This window comes from Lepidochelys olivacea, assembly GCF_965140295.1.
Source record: "Lepidochelys olivacea isolate rLepOli2 genome assembly, chromosome: 11".
Lineage (NCBI taxonomy): Eukaryota > Metazoa > Chordata > Testudines > Cheloniidae > Lepidochelys > Lepidochelys olivacea.
This window is the reverse complement of record NC_140421.1, coordinates 62874219-62895758: the sequence shown is the minus strand read 5'-3', so window position 1 is coordinate 62895758 and position 21540 is coordinate 62874219. Positions and strand designations below refer to the sequence as shown.

Genomic DNA, 21540 nt, shown 5'->3' with positions numbered 1-21540 from the left:
CATCTCAGAATAGAGTTTGCAGTTTAACAATAGGGTTTCATGAGTTTCCAATAATAAGTTTAGAGCACAGGCACAAAATGACAGTTCTTGGCTGATGTTGATATATCTGTATCCTAGGAGATTTACTTTTCACACTCAGTTCAGTATGGAGATATTTGCCATTTCTTCATCCTTTGCTTGCCACCTTTAATTTTCTGTGCCAAGACTTTTTATTTCATCTGACGTCAGACAACTCATTTTCATTACACAGTTTGTTACATAATTGCGTAGGATCAGAAGTGAGCCACAGAACACTTTGATAACTCATCTCCATCCTATATAATTTGGAAGCTTATAAAAAACAAAACAAAAAAACTTACAACAAAGGAGGGCAAAAGCACGCGCAAAAGGCAAAAAAAGCAAAAGCCTCAGATCTGATCAGGAGACAATAAACTAAATTATTTCCCGACCCCCAAGCAGAAAAATAGTTAATATTCCTTTAAATTATTAAATTAATTATTAAGCATTCAAGTTCTTCAAATTAAATCTGTTAGTACACGACTTCATCATCTCAATTAGAAGTCTATTCTGCCTATTCAAGCCTCTCTGTAAAATTACATGTGCCCTCTTAACTTTGAATTTGTCCCCTAATTCTGACCTGTCCAAGTACTGCAAATAGACAATGAAGCTCAATTTTATTATTTTAATTATGTTGCTATTACACTTTACATAGATTAAACACTCATCATTTCATCTCTTAATCATCTTCTTTCAAAATGAAGTAAATCCACATCTGTCAGTCTCTTCTGATCTGTAAGTCCCTCCTTTCCATTTTGTCATCTTTTTTAACATACATGATACTCTTCAACTTAACTAGATCTTTCTTTAAATAAAATAATTGGAACTCAGCACTACTCCAAGGTCTTGAAAACACCAGAAAGCAGAATGTGTTAGACATCAGGTGTAAACATGGCTCCCCTAATCCCTTCACCCTTGAAGTGATTGTTCTGCTGGAAGCCAGTGGAGCTTAATATCCTTTGTATACTCCATGTTTGACTCTTAGTTCTCATAGAGATCAACTGCATTCCCTTACAGTGTGTGTTGATCACCGTTCACCCTGCCTACGCCAGAGTGACAGATGTGTTTATCACTGATTTTGAGGCGGGGAGGGGGAAATGATCATATTTGACATTCAGTATAAAATACTTAGGGCTTCTGATATTCAGTTTTAATTGATAAACATCAATAAAACACTACCCATCAATAGAAATTAGTGTTTATCCAATAAACATAGGAAATGGCCCCTTGTATATAAGGGCTAATCTACAACAAGCAGTAATGTGGACTACAGGGGTATGATTTTAACTGCACTAATGTGTTGTACATTAACTGATCCATGTAGACCCTGCTGGTGTGCACTAAAGATTCCTTAGTGTACTTTAATGTAGTGCTGTGTTTGAAACAGTACTATGTTAAAGCGCACAAGGGAACATTACCGAGATTACTCATTACAATATATTCAAAGAAAGCCCTGAACTACCTCTCCCTCCCCCCAATTTTGGACAAAAAATTTTGGATAAAACTCACAAATTGCTAAAAATAAACCCCCACAAATTAATAAACTTAGAAAAACAGAAGCCCTAACAATACACACAGCTTAAAGAACAGACTCACCCTTTGTTTGTAGCATAGGAATGGCCTGCACGTGGTGGTCTAACCAGTGTTTCATGAAATGATAGCCTGATATCTTTGGATTTGTATCCAGAGAGATTACCTGTATAAGTAAATGTTCTATTAACCTTGAATCCTGAAGCACTATCTGTTTAAAGATTTAAAAGATCCAAAGCCTTTCCCATATTAAAGAGAGAATGTCAGATTAAAAATTATTTATATAAAAACAAATAGCCTGAAACTGATAATTTTTTGCAATCAAACTCCCTGTCCTTTCTTACTTATTTTTTGTATTTCCTTTGATTTGGGCAATAAAAATAGAGTAGTCAGTTTCATCTTCTGGCTCATGCCCAAGTACAGGGCTGCCTTGTTTGGGATACAAACACTACAGGGAAATGTTTAAACCAAACAAAACTATTTTCATTGGAATAACAAACAAAACAAAAAAACACCATGGAAACATTTCCATTGTGCTTATTTTGTACTTCTTTCTTTTTTTTCCTTAAATCATTCTGACAGTGTGTCTTGCTAGACTGACACCTATATTAGTTAAAAATACTTAATTTCTTAATATTAAGCATGTGAGTACTCCCATTGACTTTAATGGAAGCAGTATTACGTCCTGAATGACTTTTATCTATTACAGCAGTCAATAAAAAAAAAAAAAATACTTCTCAGTATGCTTCTGCAGGAATCTCCTTCTCGCAGCTTTCCACAAAGATTGCACACATTTAGTATCAGCCCTCTGCTTTCCACCTATTAATTCATTACCTTTTGTAATTATTAACTAACTTACATTTAAACAATAAGCTACAGCAGGGGTTATGAAACTTCATTGCACCATGACCCCCTTCTGACAACAAAAATTACTACACGACCCCAGGAGGGGGGACCAAAACCTGAGTCCGCCTAATTCCCACTATCCCAGGTGGGTGAGCCAAAGCCTGAGCCCCACTGCTCTGGGCGGAGTAGAAGTCAAAGCTGAAGCCAAAGGGTTTCAGCCCCAGCCAGAGAGTCTGTAACCTGAGCCCCGCTGCCCAGGACTGGATCCCTCAGGCTTCAGCTTCAGCCCCGAGCCTCAGCAAGTCTAAGACAGTCCTGGTGACCCTATTAAAATGGTCCTAACCCACAGTTTGAGAACCGCTGATCTATAGTGCTAAATTTTGTCATGAGGTTTTGAAAATATTGAATAAATTGGTTACTTTCCACATAGACCAAAAATAATTTCATTTAAAAACGCATACTGACTCATAGCTGTTAAATAGTACCTCCCCAAACATGTCCGTAAGCTATCAATAAATATCTCCAGGTTTTAATATAGATGTTAAACTTTCAAGCCCATAATTTTCAGCCTCCTTCCTTGAATCTTTCTTTTTAAATATAAGAATTATGGTTCCCAATCCTGCAACTTAAAATAGGCAGACCTCCATTGACATCAGAGACTCTACACAGGTACAGAGAAATCATAGTCGCTATTTCCCAAATACCTGATGGTTCGAGAGTATCTAGGCAGCCTAGAATTAATTGTTTATCTGTTAGATCCCCTAATTTAGTATGTCATCTGTCACTATAGATCATCATTACCCCTAGTCCTTTAGTGTTAATATATCTGAGAGAGACTTTCAGTGGTTTTAAAGTAAAATTAACTAGAAAAGAGTTCATTTTGTAGCAGCTTGAAATACACATTTTCATTATAATGTGTGTGTACATTTTCATTGCATTATATAAGCAATGCACAGTGATGACAGGATAGAAATTTTTTGCCTATATTAATATAGTTTTTGCTTGGATTTACTCGGTTGCTCTTTATGATATGTACTTAACCATGGAAAATAGCATACAGCTAAAACCATTTATTTAGTTGCTTAATCATCAGACACAACTAGTGGCCCTTCTCAGCAAAGATCTCCAATTCAAGACTGTCCATGGAAAAAGTGTCTTGTAATTTGTCTCTCAATTACAGGAGCGAATTAACTCTATCTTTACAACGTACACCACACTAAAACCATGCAAATTCACTCATAGTGAAAGAACAGCCTGATAGCAGGGGTAGTAGTCTCTATTATACTTTTAAATGTGGGATGCCTTAAAATGGTTCCATTTGTCTGACCCTTAATAACTTTCTTCTTATCAGGGCCCTTTAGTTTATATTTTAATGCAGTGGTTCTCAAACTTTTTTTTTTTTCCCACGGACCACTTGAAAATTCCTGAGGATCTCGGTAGACCACTTAATGATCTTTCCAAATGTTGCTTGTACCATTAGCTAACTATTGTAAAGCACTCTGAATAAAACCTCTATATTAAAAAACCCAATAATTAACGATTTTTTGTTCTAAAAATAAAAAGCACACAACTCATATTTTAATATCAGTATTCTGATCTTTCTAATGCAATGGATGTGCCCTCTCTCCCCCGCTGTGGCAGTCCCCGAGCTGGGAAGAACTGGGGGGGGGGTCTCTCCCTGTCTCCCCCACCGCAGCAGCTGCTGAGCAGGGGCTGGGAAGGAGGGGGATCTCTCCCCTGCCGTGGCAGCCTCCAAGCTGGGGCTGGGAAGGAGGGGGGGTCTCTCCAGCCACAGCCCTGGGGCTGTGGAAAGTTGCCTCTTTCTCTGGCCACCGCAGCCCTGCACGTGCCAAATTCCCCCCATCCCCTCTTCTCACCCCACTGCCCTCTCCCACCTACTCACTATTCCCCCCAAGGCCACCACCTCACCTTATATGTGCATCTTCTCCAGGATCCAGGCACTTAATTAGTGGAGCCATGCCTACGCGGCTCCACTAATTAGGTGAATGGCTCTTTGTTCTCTTGTATGCGGCCGCCCAGGCGCGCACCTTAGAGGGAACTATCTGCGGACCACCTGAATGGAGCTTGCGGACCACTAGTGGTCCGCGGACCACTAGTGGTCCACGGACCACAGTTTGAGAACCTCTATTCTAATGTATCATACAGTCCATTTGTCTTGTTCATCTTGCTATGTGTCCATTAGGGATATGAGGGATAGATTTTTTTTTTTTTTTTTTGAAAGGATAGGTATTTGGCTCTCAGACTTTTTTAAAAATCCAGAAATGATAAATTCCCTCATGTGGAAGTTTTTATTTTATATCATGGGCCTGGAACATGGGATGTGATTGTAGAAACTCATTAATACACAAACATGAGTTAATAATCTAATTTTTTCAGTGGCAGGTCAGATGGTTTTTGTTGTTGTTGTTGGGGTTTCCTGTCTGTGGTTTCATCTTTTTTGCTTTCTTAAGTGTGTTTGTTTAAAAGAAGAGAAAAAAGGAACTTACTGTTTTCACTTTTGAAGGTACTGCAACAGCCACCTACAGGTACTTGGCTTTATACCTAAAAAGGAGAGGAAGAAAAAGAATGATCCAATAGAGGAAGTGAAGGTCAGGCACCAGATGGATGCTATGGCCTTCAGTCTGACAGTGCCCACACTGGCCTTGAAGATGTCCAATGGACTGGATGGGATGTCCCTGTCTCCACCGGGGGCTAGGCTTCCTCTCCACTACCTGGAAGCAGAGTTAGATGATCCCTTTGCTTTCAACGAAGAGGATGATGACTTAAAGAAAGGGGCAACGGTGAGGAAAAAGTTGCAGAGCAAGTTGGCCCAAAACCGGCAGCGCCAGAGAGAAACAGAGATTTTAAAAGTTCACCAAGAGCACTTTAGCCCCCTTCCTGCACCTTTGCAGCAGCAGCCACTGCAGCAGCAGCACTCCCATCTGCCACCTTTATCAACTTCTTTAAAGCCTATAGGGCTACCGCAGGGCTTCGTCTGCAAGTCACCTCAACCTCAGAACACCAGCCTACCAATGCAGGGAGTGGCACCCACCACACACACTATAGCACAAGCAAGGCAGATGTCTAACAAGAGACCCCTGCCTCTCCTGCCACCCACCAGGGCTCCTGTCGTGGACCCACCAAGGACTGATCGGGTCCTCATGAAAGCCACAGCCTTCTCTCCACACTCATCCTGCATGAGCCGGCTACAGAGACTGGTGAAACTGTGCACTCGAAAACAGCAGCTGGAAACTGATCTGTTTCCACATTTAGGTAGGTAGATAATTACATATATCGCTGTACTGTTTTTTCAGGTTGCTATGAGATTATATGCCTTTAAATTCATCAGGACATGTACTTATACCTTTCTAAAAGGGGGAAATATGTCAATAGATGTATAGGCAGGTCACGTCTGTTTTACAACTTTTTTTTATTCTTTATAACTTTTTTAAAAAAAAAAAGCTAGTTAATGATTTTGAGAGGCCAAACTGAGGTATAACTCACTCTCAGGGGTGTGTGTGTGTGTGTGTGTTTTTGTTTTTTTAAATCACAGCATTTTCAGGTGAAGCAGTAACAATGGTCCTGTTTGTTCCTAGACTGAGTATATAGACCATGTTAGACCTAGAGCCTGTGTTGTAAAACCCAAATATGAAACTAATGAAAAAAGGAGATTGTCGAATGAAAGCGCAGATACAACTTTGAGGCTTTGATTGTGCATTCTGTGCACACCCAAAACAGCAGTTGACTTCATTGGGAATTTTGAGTGCAAACTGCTAAGATATGGGATCTGATTCAGTAAAAGAAAGTCTAGCATTGTATTCCACTAGAGAATGAGGATTCAGAAGCTGATTCTGGAGGTGCGGTTTTTCCGCGATTTAGTGCAGAAGTTGTCCATTTTACCCATTACTAATATATACTATTATTAACGTCTTATCCCGACACTACAGTAATAAGTCTTAATCATTGTGTTAACTGCCTATATGTTAAGTTTGTTTTTAATTTAAATTATGTTACGGACTTCTGCGTGTGGAAATAGAGCTTTTTGCAATTTTAAGAGGCACTTGAATATGGATAAGGTGTTGGCTCGTTGCCTCCATTGTAAATGGAGGTTGAGATATATACACCATTAGTGTTACTTTGCTTTTTAATTTAGCTTTAGATTATTGTTTAGTTTTACAGGGGTAAGAAAGTGGGCAGTAAATAGGAGAAACAAGAACCAGAAATGCAAAACAATAGAAACAGAAACAGCAAACCATTTGTGTCTTTTAAAAAAAAAAAAATTACTTCTAGTATGTCTGGGCAATTATTTAACTAGTGGCACACATCACAAACATCTGTAATTTATGCTATTTCAATTAATCTTTTTTAATTTGCTGTTAAGATTTGCCTTTTGGCACCTTTGGGACAATTTGGCTGTTTGTTGGGAAGCTAATGAGTATCCTACAGCATGTCTCTGAAGGAGGATGTTCTGAAAGAACTGTTTCATGATTCTCTGGATAATGCAGTTAATTTGAGGAATGAGGATACCAGGAACATCCCAAGTGTCAAGATTCCCAAATAGGTTAGAAAGTCACCTGTTGTCATGAGCCTGCGTAAGAGTAGCATTCTATGTGTGATGCGTGTCACATTCTACAATAACACTTCCTATAAAAATAACTTTTCCTATTGTACCTGGTTTTAGGAAAATGTTTTATCAGATGTATAAATATAAAATTGTGGAAATGGTATGCTGTAATAAATGTGAAAATGAAGATAAGATTATAGCATTTTATAACTGATAATTAACATAATGAACTTAATTATACATTAGCTGTGTGGGAGTAGATAAGTATGTACTTGAAAGCTCACATTATGGACTATTTTTAGAGACTTTTTTATCCTGGTGGCAAAACTTCTGGGATTTCTATTTAAGAAAATACCTAGTACTAGAGTTCACAGGCACAAGATATGAATCTTACTTTCAGAATCTTTAAAAAGATACCCTTAATTTTTAGTAAAACTATGCAAACTGATGTTTGTATAAACAAAGTAGAAAAAAGATCCAATGCTCCCCATTCCCTTTTCAGGAGTTAAAAGGTTTAACAGCCATATATATGATTTTTTTTTTAATTTGTGCCAAAAAATTGATTACACTGCATCCATTGTGCATGTGGCTTTATGGAACGTCAGTTTAGCTAGTTTATTTTTGAAGTAAAATAAATTTAAATGTAAGAAATTTTTCAAGTTTCTTAGTGTTTACACTTGGGCCAAACTTGAATGTCTAAAAACAGGCACAAAGGTAACATTTTCAAAAGTCAAAGTCCTGTGTCCTAAATCACATAGGTGCTTTTGAAATTTTTACCTCAAATCTGTATTTAGGCTCCTAAATTAACACAAAGGAGCCTGAATACTGATTAGAGTGCCAGCCTCTAGACACCTGGTTTGGAAACGTGGCCCAAAATCTTCTTGGATAAAATACAGTAATAAGCTTTAAAAAAATTAAATGGCCCTTAACACTCTGCCCCCTTCTCCTGCTCTGTATTTAGGGCCATATGTAAAAACACATGAGAGAAGAACAAAAAAAACCAGCTGGTTTGGAAGGGAGACTGCGTTTTCCCATCCTGCTCTAAGGGATTAGCAAGGATAGGGTAGGGCCATGAAAAGATGCAGAAGATGAGAATCTATAGGAACCCTGGCTTGATCTTGCCCAGACATCTGGAGGGACTTTCCTCCATGGTCCTTCCTGGTCGCCCTTTTCAGCAAAGTCCTGCAGTGCTATGTAGGACGCTGTCCTGGGCTCTTTGGTAATGAGGGACACAAAAATCACAGAATGAAGTGGTCCTGCTCCAAAAATCATTAATTAATCTGGTATTCTTATGTGTACTTAAGCTGTATAGGAAGGTGAACATGCTGCTTAAGAGTGACTGACCCCAGCTCTTGTCTCTTCCCCCTGGAGCGGAAGGAGCCCCTTTCTTACTGATATCTGGTGGAGATGGCAGGTGATTTACACAGAAAAGAACAGAGGAACACATACTGTGTAGCTGTGTAGCTCTGTCCCTGTAGCTTTCTCCCATGGTTTTGCTATTCTCCATGCTTTTCAGCTGGGGGAACAGAGGGTCTATACTCTATAATGTACAGAAATAAGAAACTGGGTTATGTAACTTATTTAGACCATAGACTATTAATTATTGGACTGTCAGCTCTTCATGGTAGGGTCTTCCTCTTTATCATTTGTAAAAAATCTAACATTGAGCACAACAGAGAAAATATTTGTCTTTACATAAGACTGATGGTAGTTTTGGTTTTTATTTAATATATTTATGGACAAAGAAGGCCAATAAAGATATTAAAGGGGTAACAAACCGGTCATTGAAAAATGCTGTTAAATGCTGTTTGTACATTTGTAATGAAGCTGCTGTCATAACTGTCCGTAGGTTATTGAGAAAATTACACGATGAATCTAATATAATGTATCCTCATTACTGTGCTATGTACGACCTAGAATAGGCAGAGGCCGTTGATAGTGGTTATTGCCACAGGTTATTCACAGATATTTGAGGATTACAGTCTCTCTTCATCCAGCCTTCACGTTTCCAATTCTCCCCTATTCAGGGCTGGACTGGTCTGAAGACAGTGGAGAAGAGTTGGAGGATTCAGAGCAAACTTCCCCATACCAGGTTGCATGGTCTATCCGGGAAACTCTCAGATATGAAAGACATGAGTAAGTATCCTTCTTTTATTGTTTGTATTGGCCTCCAATTCAGCAAAGCACTTAAACATGGGCTTTACTTTAAGCAAAGTTAGTGGGGCTTAAGTGCTTTGCTGAATCAAGACCTTTTATTATACAGCAGAAGCAGGTCAACATGTTGTTAGTTGTTGAGCTCTATCCAGAAGCTGTGTCCCAGATATCAGAAATGAGATCGGGAATCACAGTAACAGACTGTGAGTAGACTTCTAAATTCCATTTTACATTTGATAAGGACGTAAACCTGATCTCTTATCTGGAAGAAGAGAATAATTAAAAAAAACTAATGTACCAAGAGAGTAGAGTAACGCTTAGTAGATAAAATGGGAGCATGAATTTTAAACCTTATCATAGCAGCCCTGCATAGTATTTTTCAAAATCTTTTGTTGTTTCTGACTTTTGAAAATTGTACTAATCAATAATTTTGTCACTGAATTGTTCTTTTGCTTCTGGAGACATTGGGTTCACTTTTGGTCTTGAGTTTGGTCTTACCATAATCCTGCTAAAAAGATCAAATGTCATTTTCAGGCGATGCCCAGGACAGAATGGAAGTTATTTTAGCGGGGGCTAAGATTCTGCAAAGGTTTTCACACACACACACACGCACCCCTTCTCCATGAGGATTGTTTCGGTTCATTTATTTGTAAGAGCTACAGTTCTGACTCAGTCCCACAGAACCACTGGAGGAGTGCCATTTTTGCAGTCTGCTGCTGAAGCAGGGCAGGGATAAAGGCCTAGATTCAGAAAAGCACCTAAGCACGTGCTTCAATCCCACTTAATGGGATTTAAGCACACACTGAAATGCTTTGTTGAATAAGGATGACTTTGTGTATTGGGGCCAAAATCAGAACTTATCTTTTCTGTTTTTACTACCTTTTAGTAGTATTTTTGTTTGTTTGTGATACAATAGAGAGGAATATGGGATTGATAGTTTGTATAACTGTTCTTTTCATTGGTAATTGAGAAGTGGTATTATGCCTCCATCAACTAACCAGTAACATCATGTTCTAGATTTTGGTTATAAACTGGCAGTACATTCGTATTGCTGGTGCAGAATGGCTTAAAATGTTGTGCAAACATTCTTAATCCATGACTGTGCAGTCTCGCAACAGGATATGGTCATATATGTCTCTGTTAATGTCATTTTAGCACACAGAGAGTAAAGTCAGAGTACTGTAGTTAAATTGAGATAATCTAGAAGAAAGGAGCTTGAGCCATATTAATCACAAAATGAAATCACAGCCTTGATAAGTTTTGTTATAGCTTCTATATTATGATTCAGTTTCAGTACACAACCAGATATTTTTCTTGTGTCTAAAAGCATTGCACCTTCTTCCAAAAGACATGGATGGATGTGGTGGTAATACTTCAGTGCCCCTGCAAATGTGTTATTTAAAACTGCAAAACTGAACGGCTAGGACACCAGCTTGCAGAAAACCATACCAATTTGTAAAGGCATCTTCATGGTGAACGGCAAAGCTGCGATCAAAATTGAGAGAATGGTGAATGCCCTCACCAAGCCAAACTTTGGTGACAATCAGCAGACCAAAAACATCCCTTTAACATTCCTTTTCCCCAAATAAAAAAATACTTTTTTTTAGCTGGCATGAAAGTCGGTTGCCCTTTTGGGATCACTAGGCAGAAAAACAGCGAGCTTTCATAGAAGTTACAAATATTTTTAAAATATAGCTATGGTATAGCTTTTTTTCAGGTGATTATTCCTCACAGCCTGGCTATTAGGGAACATTACATGAGGGATCAAATAGACATACTTCCATTCTGACTATAGTTTTCCAGTTAATCTTTTAAACTGAATATAACTTTCAAAAAAGGTGAAGTGTCCAATCAAAGAACTCTTCCCCCTCCTTGACATTGGATTGGAACGTTACTTACATCTCATTTTCTTTTTCACCTTTTAAGGGGGTTGCGCATTAGCTTCTGAGTCTTGGCTTGTTTTTGGGTTGGTTGGTTGGTTTTCTTTCGCTGAATCCTCCATGTTCTTTTCACATGTTGATCAAAAGTATGAACTTTAATTGACATTTTCTATTTCATTTAACGTTTTGTGCACTTCACCTACAACGCCCTCTTCATTGACCATAACTGATCAATTCTTTTACAGCACTTGCAACTCTTACTTTTCTATTTAATCTGCCGAGTTCTACTCTTCAGCACCTTTTCTAATTTTGTTTATGAATAAACATTGACACATTTTCTTGTTTACAATCTTTCAAAATTGTATTTCTATTTGTCAAGCTTCAGTAAAGATTGTTATTAAGTAAACATCTATTCCTTGTTCTACTTTGACATTCTGCACTATGTTCTCTGTTTCTGAGTATATATTAATTTAAACTTTTCCATGGATGAGTTTGTTTTGTTAAAGTGACTCTGCCTTACTAATTTAAATAGCTACTCAAATTGATAGCAAGCTAACCAAAGAAATCTGATGGTTCAACAAGGACATGTGCAGAGTCCTGCACTTAGGATGGAAGAATCCCATACACTGCTACAAACTAGGGACTGAGTGACTAGGCAGTAGTTCTGCAGAAAAGGACCTATTGGTTACAGTAGACGAGACGCTGGAAATGAGTCAACAGTGTGCCCTTGTTGCCAAGAAGGGCTAACAGCATTTTGGGCTGTATAAATAGGAGCATTGCCAGCAGATCCAGGGACGTGATCATTCCCCTCTATTCGGCATTGGTGACGTCTCATCTGGAGTACTGTGTCCGGTTTTGGGCCCCACACTACAAGAAGGATTTGGAAAGAGTCCAGCGGAGGGCAACAAAAATTAATAGGGGGCTGGAGCACATGACTTATGAGGAGAGGTGAGGGATTATTTAGTCTGCAGAAGAGAAGAATGAGGGGGGATTTGATAGCTGCTTTCAACTACCTGAAAGGGGGTTCCAAAGAGGATGGATCTAGACTGTTCTCAATGGTGGCTGATGCAGGACAGGAAGCAATGGTCTCAAGTCACAGTGGGGGAGGTTTAGGTTGAATATTAGGAAAAACTATTTCACTAGGAGGGTGGTGAAGTACTGGAATGCGTTACCTAGGGAGTTGGTGGAATCTCCTTCCTTAGGAGTTTTTACGGTCAGGCTTCAAAAAGCCCTGGCTGAGATGATTTAGCTGGGGATTGGTCCTGCTTTGAGCAGGGGGTTGGACTAGATGACCTCCTGAGGTCCCTTCCAACCCTGTGTAGACGTACCCATAGAAGCAAGTGATTAACTTTGAGTGCAATTCTGCATTCACTGGGTTGGCTTGTTTTCAATACTTCTCCTTGAGGGAAAAATTTCCTCTATAATGTTCAATTAGAGTTTTCAGTGATGGTATGGCTCAGCATTCAGAAATCATGATATTGGCTTAAAATTCATGAGATTTTGAAAATAAAACAGTTGGAGTTTGTTTGCCTTCTATTTTTTTAATCTGCAGGGTCACATTCTGAAGCTTGTGTGTAAAACATGGGGGCCATACACTTACTTTATTATTATTAAAATGAAAATTGAGATTCTGGTGTATTCACAGGACTTCAGGTCTAGGGCCTTGAAGAAAAACACCAAATATTGCAAGACTCTCTGATAAAATTCTGAGTTAGCAACACTAGAGTTAAGATCAAGAGTAACTGACTTGCTGGGAAACCTGTTTCAGCCGGGGAAAATTCTTCATCGGAACACTGGTTCCTGGGGGAGGTGAGACATGAACAGTCTTTATCTTCATCTACAACTACTAACACCAGAGTGGTCCCTGCTTGCAACTCCATTGCCCTCCCTGAAGCTACACCATGGATGATTTGACCTTGGCCCTCATCTGCTTGTAAAGGAAAAACAAGCTTATTTAAAATAAAATCCAGATTTGAACAACTTAGTTGGCAATGTATATATTGAAGTTTGTCTAAAATGGTCAGAATAGACTGTTTTTGCCACTGAAAGCAATGGGAAGTAAATTTTCTCCATCATAGCTATCAGTTCACAAGAAAGATAGTAAGTAGCCTTCAAAAGTGAGCCTACAGCCATCAGCGCTGCAGAAGTGTTGAAACTACCAAAGCATGTACAGTTGCAACCACTGCCATAGTGCCCACTAGTGTCAGGATGTGATGCTGCAAGGGACTTTGCCTCTAGAACCCCTATTGACGGCTTCCTCAGCCCTGCAGTGGTCACTCTCTGTTGCTGGATCTTCCATGGCCTGGTCTTCCAGTCAGGACACTTCTTAGGAGAAGCCGCCTTCTGGTGTAACAAAAATCCAACTGTGAATCCAAATAAATCCAAATTAATCATTCTCCCACCCTCTTTGGCTACATTGACGTTCTCTGCTCTTTACCTGTATGTGTGGGCCTTGCAGAGTTTCTCCTATGCTGCTGCTTTCCAGCAAGTTTCCCCCATTGCTTTTCATCCCCAGGGACTCTGGCAGCTTACCTTAGGGATCTTCCTGCTCCTTTTAGGTCCTGACTCAGGCCCCCAAGGGCCTGTCCTGTTCACCAGTGGGTCTTCTCCAGCCTGACTTTATCAGGCCCTTCCCAGAGTGAGGGAACTTCTCTTGCTCCTCTCCTGGGTCTCCTGACTGAGTTCACGGCTCTGTTTCAGTAGTCCTCCCTCTGATCCCACCACAGCAGGGATCAGGAATTATAATTAAGTCTCCATCATACCCATCAGCGGGGTAACTGTCTGGTCACAGGCAAGGCAGAGTCTGCAGAATGGGATTTAATTATATTTTTATATAATTATATGGGATTTAATTATTTAAGGGCCAGCCAGCCTCTGACACCAAGGTACTTCCTTGGAATTTAAAAAACAGAACAAACAAATGAGATGATTAGTGTTCGTCCTCACACCGTCCCTCTGGCATACTGCATGGCAATAACATATAATAAAACCCACCAAATAAATACAGCCTCTACACTTTAAAAGAAGAGGTACTAGAAGTGGCAGAAGGAAGAGTGGAAAGATTCTAAAGATTCTTTCCTATAATGTTCAAAAGAATTACACTGGAGTGATTTTATTTATATATTTATTTAACAGCTGTGTTTTGCTAGCCTGTACCATAGTCCAGATCTCCTCTTGAGGGAAGAGCAGGGTTCTTGGTTACTCTGTAGTAAAGAACAACAGTACAAAGGGTGGTTCCTTTGTTTTTTACTTCCGATAGGAGGACGACTTTTTCCAATTAAAAAATACTTGTATATTTTCACCTTCCATTGTAGTGTGGTGCCTTTGCAAATAATTCACAAGAGGTCACTACACTAAGCTAGTTAATGGCAAACCCTGTAGAGAAAGTCACCTTTGTCCTGTCTGTTTCTTCATGCTACTTGGCATGCCCTGTTCTCTCCCCTGCCAGATTTTACCCCCACATAAGAGTCTTCATTAAAACCCTCCTCAGAAGCTGCAATAGCAACCATCATAGAGCTTCAGTTGGCAAAGTATGGCTGCATATGGAGAGAATGCAGTTAGGCCTATGTCGTCTTTTGCAGATTCTACAGTGGTAATGCTGAGATTATTAGTTTTTCCAGCTCATTTTATTCTGAATGCTGCCTCATGAAAGAGAACTATCTTAAGGACTCCTCCCAACTCCACATTTCTTGTTTCTCAGCAATAAAGGGTCCACAGTTTGAGAACCACTGGGTTATGGCATATGCATCAATTTTACTTCTAATCTCAAGTCAGGAACTTTTCATTGGCTTGAAGAGAAGCTGTTTATCACAGTACTTTAAAAACAGAGGACATTCTGTATGTTGGATTACTGAGTATTGGCTCTCCTAAAATCAGATACCTCCCTCTAAACTAGTTTGGATACCTTTTCCAGCAGTCTGACATTTTTTACACTATGGACTCTCCGAGGCTCCCTTTGTTGACTTTAGCAGTACTGGATTGGTGGACACCACCTGTTTGCTCTTCCTTTCTAAAGGGTAGTGCCGTTTTCATTTTTCATGGTAGACAGTCAACATTTATTCCTTCAGAGTTAAACGCTTCTGAGTTGTACGTGCCGTTGAACATGCCTGTAATGGCGTGGCACCCATCTCTGTGAGCACCCCCTTCTGGTCAGGTGTGGCCATGGTCTTTAAATCAGTCTCGGCCCTGGTATCGGGCCATACCCCCAGGGCTTCCTCCCTGGAGGCAATGGTTCCAGCTAGGCCTTCTGACAGTTCGGTCCTCTTCTATGGGTTTACTACTGTCCAATTGTAGGCCCTTCCCCAGTAGCCTATGCGGGGTCCTGGGCCCACCCACTACTCCAAGTCCCAGACCAGGGACCCTAAGAATAGCAGCCACACACCACTGTGTCTCTTTAGCAAAACTGCCTTCAGTTCCTTGGGCCACTTCCCTGCAGCCCCAGCCTTCGCTGACGCCTTACCCTAGCTCAGGGCTCTTCTGTGTTCAGGCCCAGCAGCCAGCCAGGAGCGCTTCCTTGCTCCCCTAGTCCCTACTAGCACTGAGCTGTCCTCTGTGCTACAGTTCCCTCTGGCCAGCCAGGGACACTGTCTTCATTCCTCTAGCTCCAGCAAGGAACTGCCTGTCTCTGGTGGTGCAGCACCTTTTTATAAGGCCCTCCTAGGCCCTGATTGGCTGCTCCCTGCAACCTCTCTGATTGTCTGCTTCCCTTGCAACCACTCTAACCTACTTGGAGGACCTCTCCACTGCTCCTTTCTTGGGACGAGTATGGCAGGGGCCTCCGGGCCTAGTCTACGCCGTCACAATTTCACTTATTTAAGAAAGACGGCATGTTTGGTTGTTCATTGAAAGACTTCCATGCAGTTTCAGCAATACTGTAAAAGTGAAATGGCAGACTTTAAATCCTGGTTCATAGTACTCTGTTACACATGCTTAATGAGAATAAATCAAATGTAATTTGGTTAAACAGCTCATCATAGAAGGGTGAAAATAAAATGTGTTTTTGAATTTTGACACAAAAAACGGTGGAAGTGACTGCAGTTTTAAAGTCTCTTGGGATGTATAAATATGTTTTGGCTAGTCTTGCTTGAAAGTGAAAGTCCTAAGTAGTATTTAAAACTTGGTTGTCTCCCAGCAAGTACAAGAGCCACTCCTGCAGTGCTTTCTGGGCCTCTGTGTGCCTCTTAACTTGTGATTTTCAGAATCATCTCATCAGTCAAAAGGAGTTATACATATTTTGACCTTTCTACGTTCAGCTGCATGGGAGGTGAGTCAAAGGTTTATTATAATTGTAAAGACGTTCTCTGAAAGAAAGCCACTCACATCAGAAAGCAAAATGTTTCCAAAACCACTTTCACTTTCTAACGTGGACTGTTTCCTTTCTCTAAGGCTAATGGTCGGTTGCGAATAATATTATTTTAAGTAATATAAATATTAGGAGCTTATAAGTATATGTGTGTATTACATACTTTTGTGTTGACTGCCTTATATAAGGAGAAGGTACTCACTTCCACCCATCTTCCTCCCCCATGCTTGTTGTTTAAAATAGAAAGAAAGAAAGAAAGAAAATAATTAAAAAGCCATGCAATTCTGTATATAGATCAAATTGATATTTTAACCCATTCATTGAATTCTTATTTTTGTTATAATCATTATCTAAATATTTTAAGGGATACTGTTAAATTGAAAATATTATCAGTTAATACAATTATTAATTAGCAGTGGATATATTTGGTTAAGTTCTTGTAATGGCTGTTTCTTGGGAATAATATGCATTGCATTTAATAGGGAAAGTTATAACCTGGTCAGTTTTTCTCATAAAAATAGATAGGTGGATTTATTTTTCTGTTATGATCGTGCGTCCTCCCTGGAAGTTTTTACGGGCTTTTCTGATGGGTATTAAGTAGGCTTTCCCAAACAGAGAGGAACTTTTACATGTAAACTGAGAATGTTTGGTACAAGTGTTTCCATAAAAGAAATTTAAATTTGAACTCCCTTCTCTAAGGGGGCACCTACCACTCTGACATTTCTGGATCTTATTTTATTTAATAAATATTGCAGTTGATGGTCAGCATCTACGCTGTCCTTAACTAGTTTTGCAATACGCTTTGTTGTTCAGAGATTTGGATTTCAATGTATTTGATCTTGCTGATCAAGCTCTGCACTTTGTACCTCAGTTTTTAACTCCTTTGCTTTAGGTTTGGTAAATTTAGCAAAAATTGCCAAGTTTTATTTGCTCCAGAGAAGACTGAAGAGAGAATATCTTATTTGAAGTAAATTCACTCCAGTGCTCCTTGGTCATAAACCTTGTTTTGCTGAGTGTTATCAGGGTGAAGCTGACTGCTTGGTACCATGAGAGATCCTAGATTTAAAAAAGTCCCAGTGATGATTTTTATTACTTCTACTGAGCATGTTTGGCAGGTTTGGGTATTTTTATGGTGTGTGTCCTTTGCCATTTAGAAAAAGAAACTAAAAAAGAAGCAAAACCTTTCTGAGTAAATGGGGATTGACTGATTGCGTGCTTCCCATTCATGCTTCTACTCAGTTTCTTGCATAGGCCTACCCAGATCACTCTCTCACTACCCTGTATATTAACGCTGTAGTAAACTCTACTTTCTAACTAAATACCTAATGCATAGCTGTGTGTTTTGTGTGTGATTTTTACTGTATCTCATAATTACAGCACATAACAGGGAAGTCATCAATGGTCTTTAATATCAGCTTTGTAGTTTTACTCCTTAAAAAATTTCCCAATGTACTAAAGACAAAGGGAAAAAAATCATCTCAGGTACAGGTGGGTGCCTCTACATGGACTTTGGCGTTATTCTCATTCACTGGGGTGAAATGCTGGCCCGACTGAAGTCAATGGGAATTTTGCCCCTGCAGTCAGTGAGGCCAGGATTTCATTCCAGAGCTATATAAGACCATAAGCTCGAAAGATTGTCTCTTTCACCAACAGAAGTTGGTCCAATAAAAGAAAATACCTCATCCCCTTGTCTCTCTAATATTCTGGAACCAACACAACTACAGTAACACTGCTAACAACATATGTGCCTGTCAATTTGGGTAGTAAATATCAGAGGCCAGACTCTAATCATATTTGTAGCAATGTAAAGCTGAAATAACTTCATTAAAGTCACTGGAATTTCATTGATGTAAACCCAGGGCAGGTTAGAGCAGAACTTGGAGCCAGCTTTTTGGGGAAATGGGAGAAAAAAGTTTACCCAGTAAAATCATCCATGAAGAGAGGTCAGCTGTCTGGTACTGTGTTCTTAGAATTCAACCATATTTCTCTGGCATGACCTTTCTTCTATCAATTTCCACTGAGTGTTTTCTCTTTTCCATAATTGCAGCTTAAATCAAGCTGTAACTTCTTTTGCTGAGACATTTACAGTAAATAAAGGTTAACAATATTCTTTTTAACAGCAAGTTCCAGACATTTAGATGTCTCAAACTCAAAGATAAATCGATGTAATCTCTAATATTGACATACCAAGAAGATTAAATACCTTTTAAAATTTAAAAGGATTCCCACAGTTTGAATTGGTTGAGTTTCTCTTAGGGAACATATCCCTGGCTATTTTTAGCCTTTAGCTATGTGTGGAATTAGAAGAAAGATGTTTGTTGAATAATTCTGAGAGAGTTATAAATTTATTTCTCTTTGAAAAAGACCATCTGTTTTTGTGTTTTCTTCACAGGTCAGATGACGATGATGCAGATAGCAGGAGTTCCAGGGTGACCCAACTTTGCACTTACTTTCAGCAGAAATATAAGCACCTCTGCCGCCTGGAGCGGGCAGAATCTCGTCAGAAGAAATGCCGGCATACGCTCCGGAAAGCTTTGCTGCATGCGGCCAGCAGAGAGCCGGAATGTGCTGGGCAGCTGATACAGGAACTCCGAAGAGCTACATGCACTTGGACCAGGTTAGGGCCCATACACGCCAACCTGCCTGCAGTAGTAGGCAAGGCCGGGTGAGAATCAGCAGTGAAACAAGCAGGCTAAGTCGAAATGTTGAACTTTCAACCTAATATCCACATGGACCCTGTATGTGGAAGGCAAAATATGCCTGACATTAAAAGGCCTATCAGTAGAGTACAGTAAATTAAAGCAAGGTTTATTTCTTAAAAGGTTAGGCATTTTTCAGCTGTGCAGTGTAGAAGATGGATCATAGAATCATAGACTATCAGGGTTGGAAGGAACCTCAGGAGGTCATCTAGTCCAACCCCCTGCTCAAAGCAGGACCAATCCCCAATTTTTGCCCCAGATCCCTAAATGGCCCCCTCAAGGATTGAACTCACAACCCTGGGTTTAGCAGGCCAATGCTCAAACCACTGAGCTATCCTTCCCCCCCCATCATTTGTTCAGTAACACACGCCCACGATTTTAATTCCTTAGGACAAAATCATGGTCCCAGTGAAGTCAACGGCAAAGTTCTAATTAACTTCATTAGGGTCAGGATTTCACCCGGAGTATTTTAGCTTCTGGTTTTTGTTACTGATTCTGTCATTGTAACTGATCACCCACCCACGTGTCTTGGGTTTTTTTTAGTTAAATGCTTTACAGAAACATACGCTCCTCTCTGCAAATTCCCTCAGCAATTCAGACTTTTTTTTAAAAAAGTCTGTGTTCCCTTTACCTCTTTCTAGCATATCATCAGACACTCTCATAATTTATTAGATTTGACTCAATCTAACATTAAATGAGATTCAACAGTGAAACAAATATCCTCTAACAACTCTGAAGGTTATTTTCTGTGGGATTTCCTTTTCGTTAATGTCAACATCCCTCCAGTTCTTGTAATTCATGGAGTTGCTTTGTATAGAATATTTTTGCAAATCCTGGTGTTATGTCTTGGGCACCAGAAGCTTCCCTCTGCTTGGTTCTATCCTCACTCACCAAGGCATGTGGCTCTGGAGGACTCTCAAGAGAATTATGGGTGCGGGGGCAGGTGGCCGGAGTAGGCTTAAAGCAGCTTCTACCCTCCTCACACAGAGCACTCTGCATGGGGGTGCTCTAAGCTCCTTTGGAGGGGTAATGAAGGACTAAGGGCTCTGCTTTTTGGTGGGGGATACATTGAGGCTGGAAGAAAAGGCTCCCATTTTGTAAGGATAGCTCAGAACCTCAGTTTTATTAAATGGTTTCTAATTGAACTTTTAAAAATAAATACACAAATAAATGTCTTCCAACTTAAGCTACGTGATAAACCTTGCCAGAATTATTAGGCTAATTCAGTGCAACTTGGTCAGATTATTTGGTAACCTAAGTAAAATCTAATCTGTAGCAAATAGATTAGTTGTGTAATTAGAAGTGAATGAAAAATCAGGGGTAGTCTAGCAAAATAATAGAGCTCTATAGTCACTGCTCCAATTTCATGAAGTGTAGGAAATGAATTGATTTTGTGACTCCAAATATTGCATGTTGGCCTTAGGGGATGATAATATTTACTAAAATTATTTTGCTTAGTTTTGTGATCTAGCTTAAAACAGCTGATGAAGCCGTAAGGGTAGTAGCTGGAATGTCTGCAAAGAACTTTCAATCAGCGTTGAGAATAATATGCATACAAGGTGAAATTCACCCCATGCAAAGGGCCAATCCTATTTTGAGGTCTTACATAGGACCTTTCTGCATTGCATAGGCCTTGTGCAAGCCTTCTGCATGTGAGGTGGATTTCAGTGAGAATGCAGCTCTGGGTTCTGTCATCTAATATTTGCATTGAATGCCTGGAGTCTCTGATCAGGTTCAGGGCCTGGTTGTGTCAGATGCTATGAACAAACAACAGTTGTGAGGAAGTCTTGCTTGCCTCATTCTGTAATGCTGTTACACCAATGTTACCCTTGCCCCTTGTGTCCATTTTCCTGTATCCAGCTCTAGAGAGTAAATAACTACACAAATGTGAACTGTAAACCACACAGATGTATCCAGAGTGTCCTGGTTCACTTTGTCATGTTTAATGTTACAGTTATGCCAGGATATCTGCTGGCAGTGGGTTTTTTTTTTTAAACTCCATCCTGTGATGTGTTTTTTGTTTCAGCACAAACCAAGCCAAGCAGAGAGATGCAGAACCAACAACGTGTAGTGGAACTGTGAAGGGTGAACAGTGCACTAACAAGGCCCTTCCATTCACCAGGCATTGTTTTCAACGTATCCTCTTACTCCTCTCTATGCTCGTTGAGCAAGGAAACACCCTTGATAAAGTTTCATTCTTTAGCTTGACAGATAATGCTGTATCAGAAATACTTATTTGCGAATGTCTCCAGAACCGTTTTGGCTTTGTGTCTGTCTCCTTACAGGTAGTGGGACGTGATCTATTCACAATAGGCAGAGCAGACCCAGAGTTCAAAGTACTGGTATTTGTCAAAGTTATACTGTTACACACCCCCGGAGCTCAGCGTGGTGCCTGTCAGCAACTTTACCGATGATCTCATTCTTCAATGGGAGAGTGTGCTCTGCACTGCTCTTGTGCAGGGTGGTAGCTTTCCATAGAATGTCTGGATGGTCTTACAGGATTCAGCT

General features: G+C 39.9%; 1 protein-coding gene and 1 long non-coding RNA gene across 2 annotated transcripts in view; one reads left to right on the top strand and one right to left on the bottom strand.

Moving 5' to 3' along the window:
• Positions 1–21540, top strand: part of INO80D (INO80 complex subunit D) — a 56456-nt gene that overhangs the window by 14217 nt on the left and 20699 nt on the right. Inside the window, exons 5-8 of the mRNA XM_084643112.1 lie at positions 4958–5706; positions 9025–9133; positions 18726–18950; positions 21059–21168. Of these exons, the coding sequence (XP_084499238.1) occupies positions 4958–5706; positions 9025–9133; positions 18726–18950; positions 21059–21168 (1193 nt within the window). The remainder of the gene's footprint in view (positions 1–4957; positions 5707–9024; positions 9134–18725; positions 18951–21058; positions 21169–21540) is intronic.
• On the bottom strand, positions 45–2370 carry LOC311528285. Its single transcript, XR_014713560.1, has 3 exons — positions 2322–2370; positions 1654–1753; positions 45–330 (listed from the first exon to the last, which is right to left on the bottom strand). It is a non-coding gene; the product is annotated as an uncharacterized lncRNA (long non-coding RNA).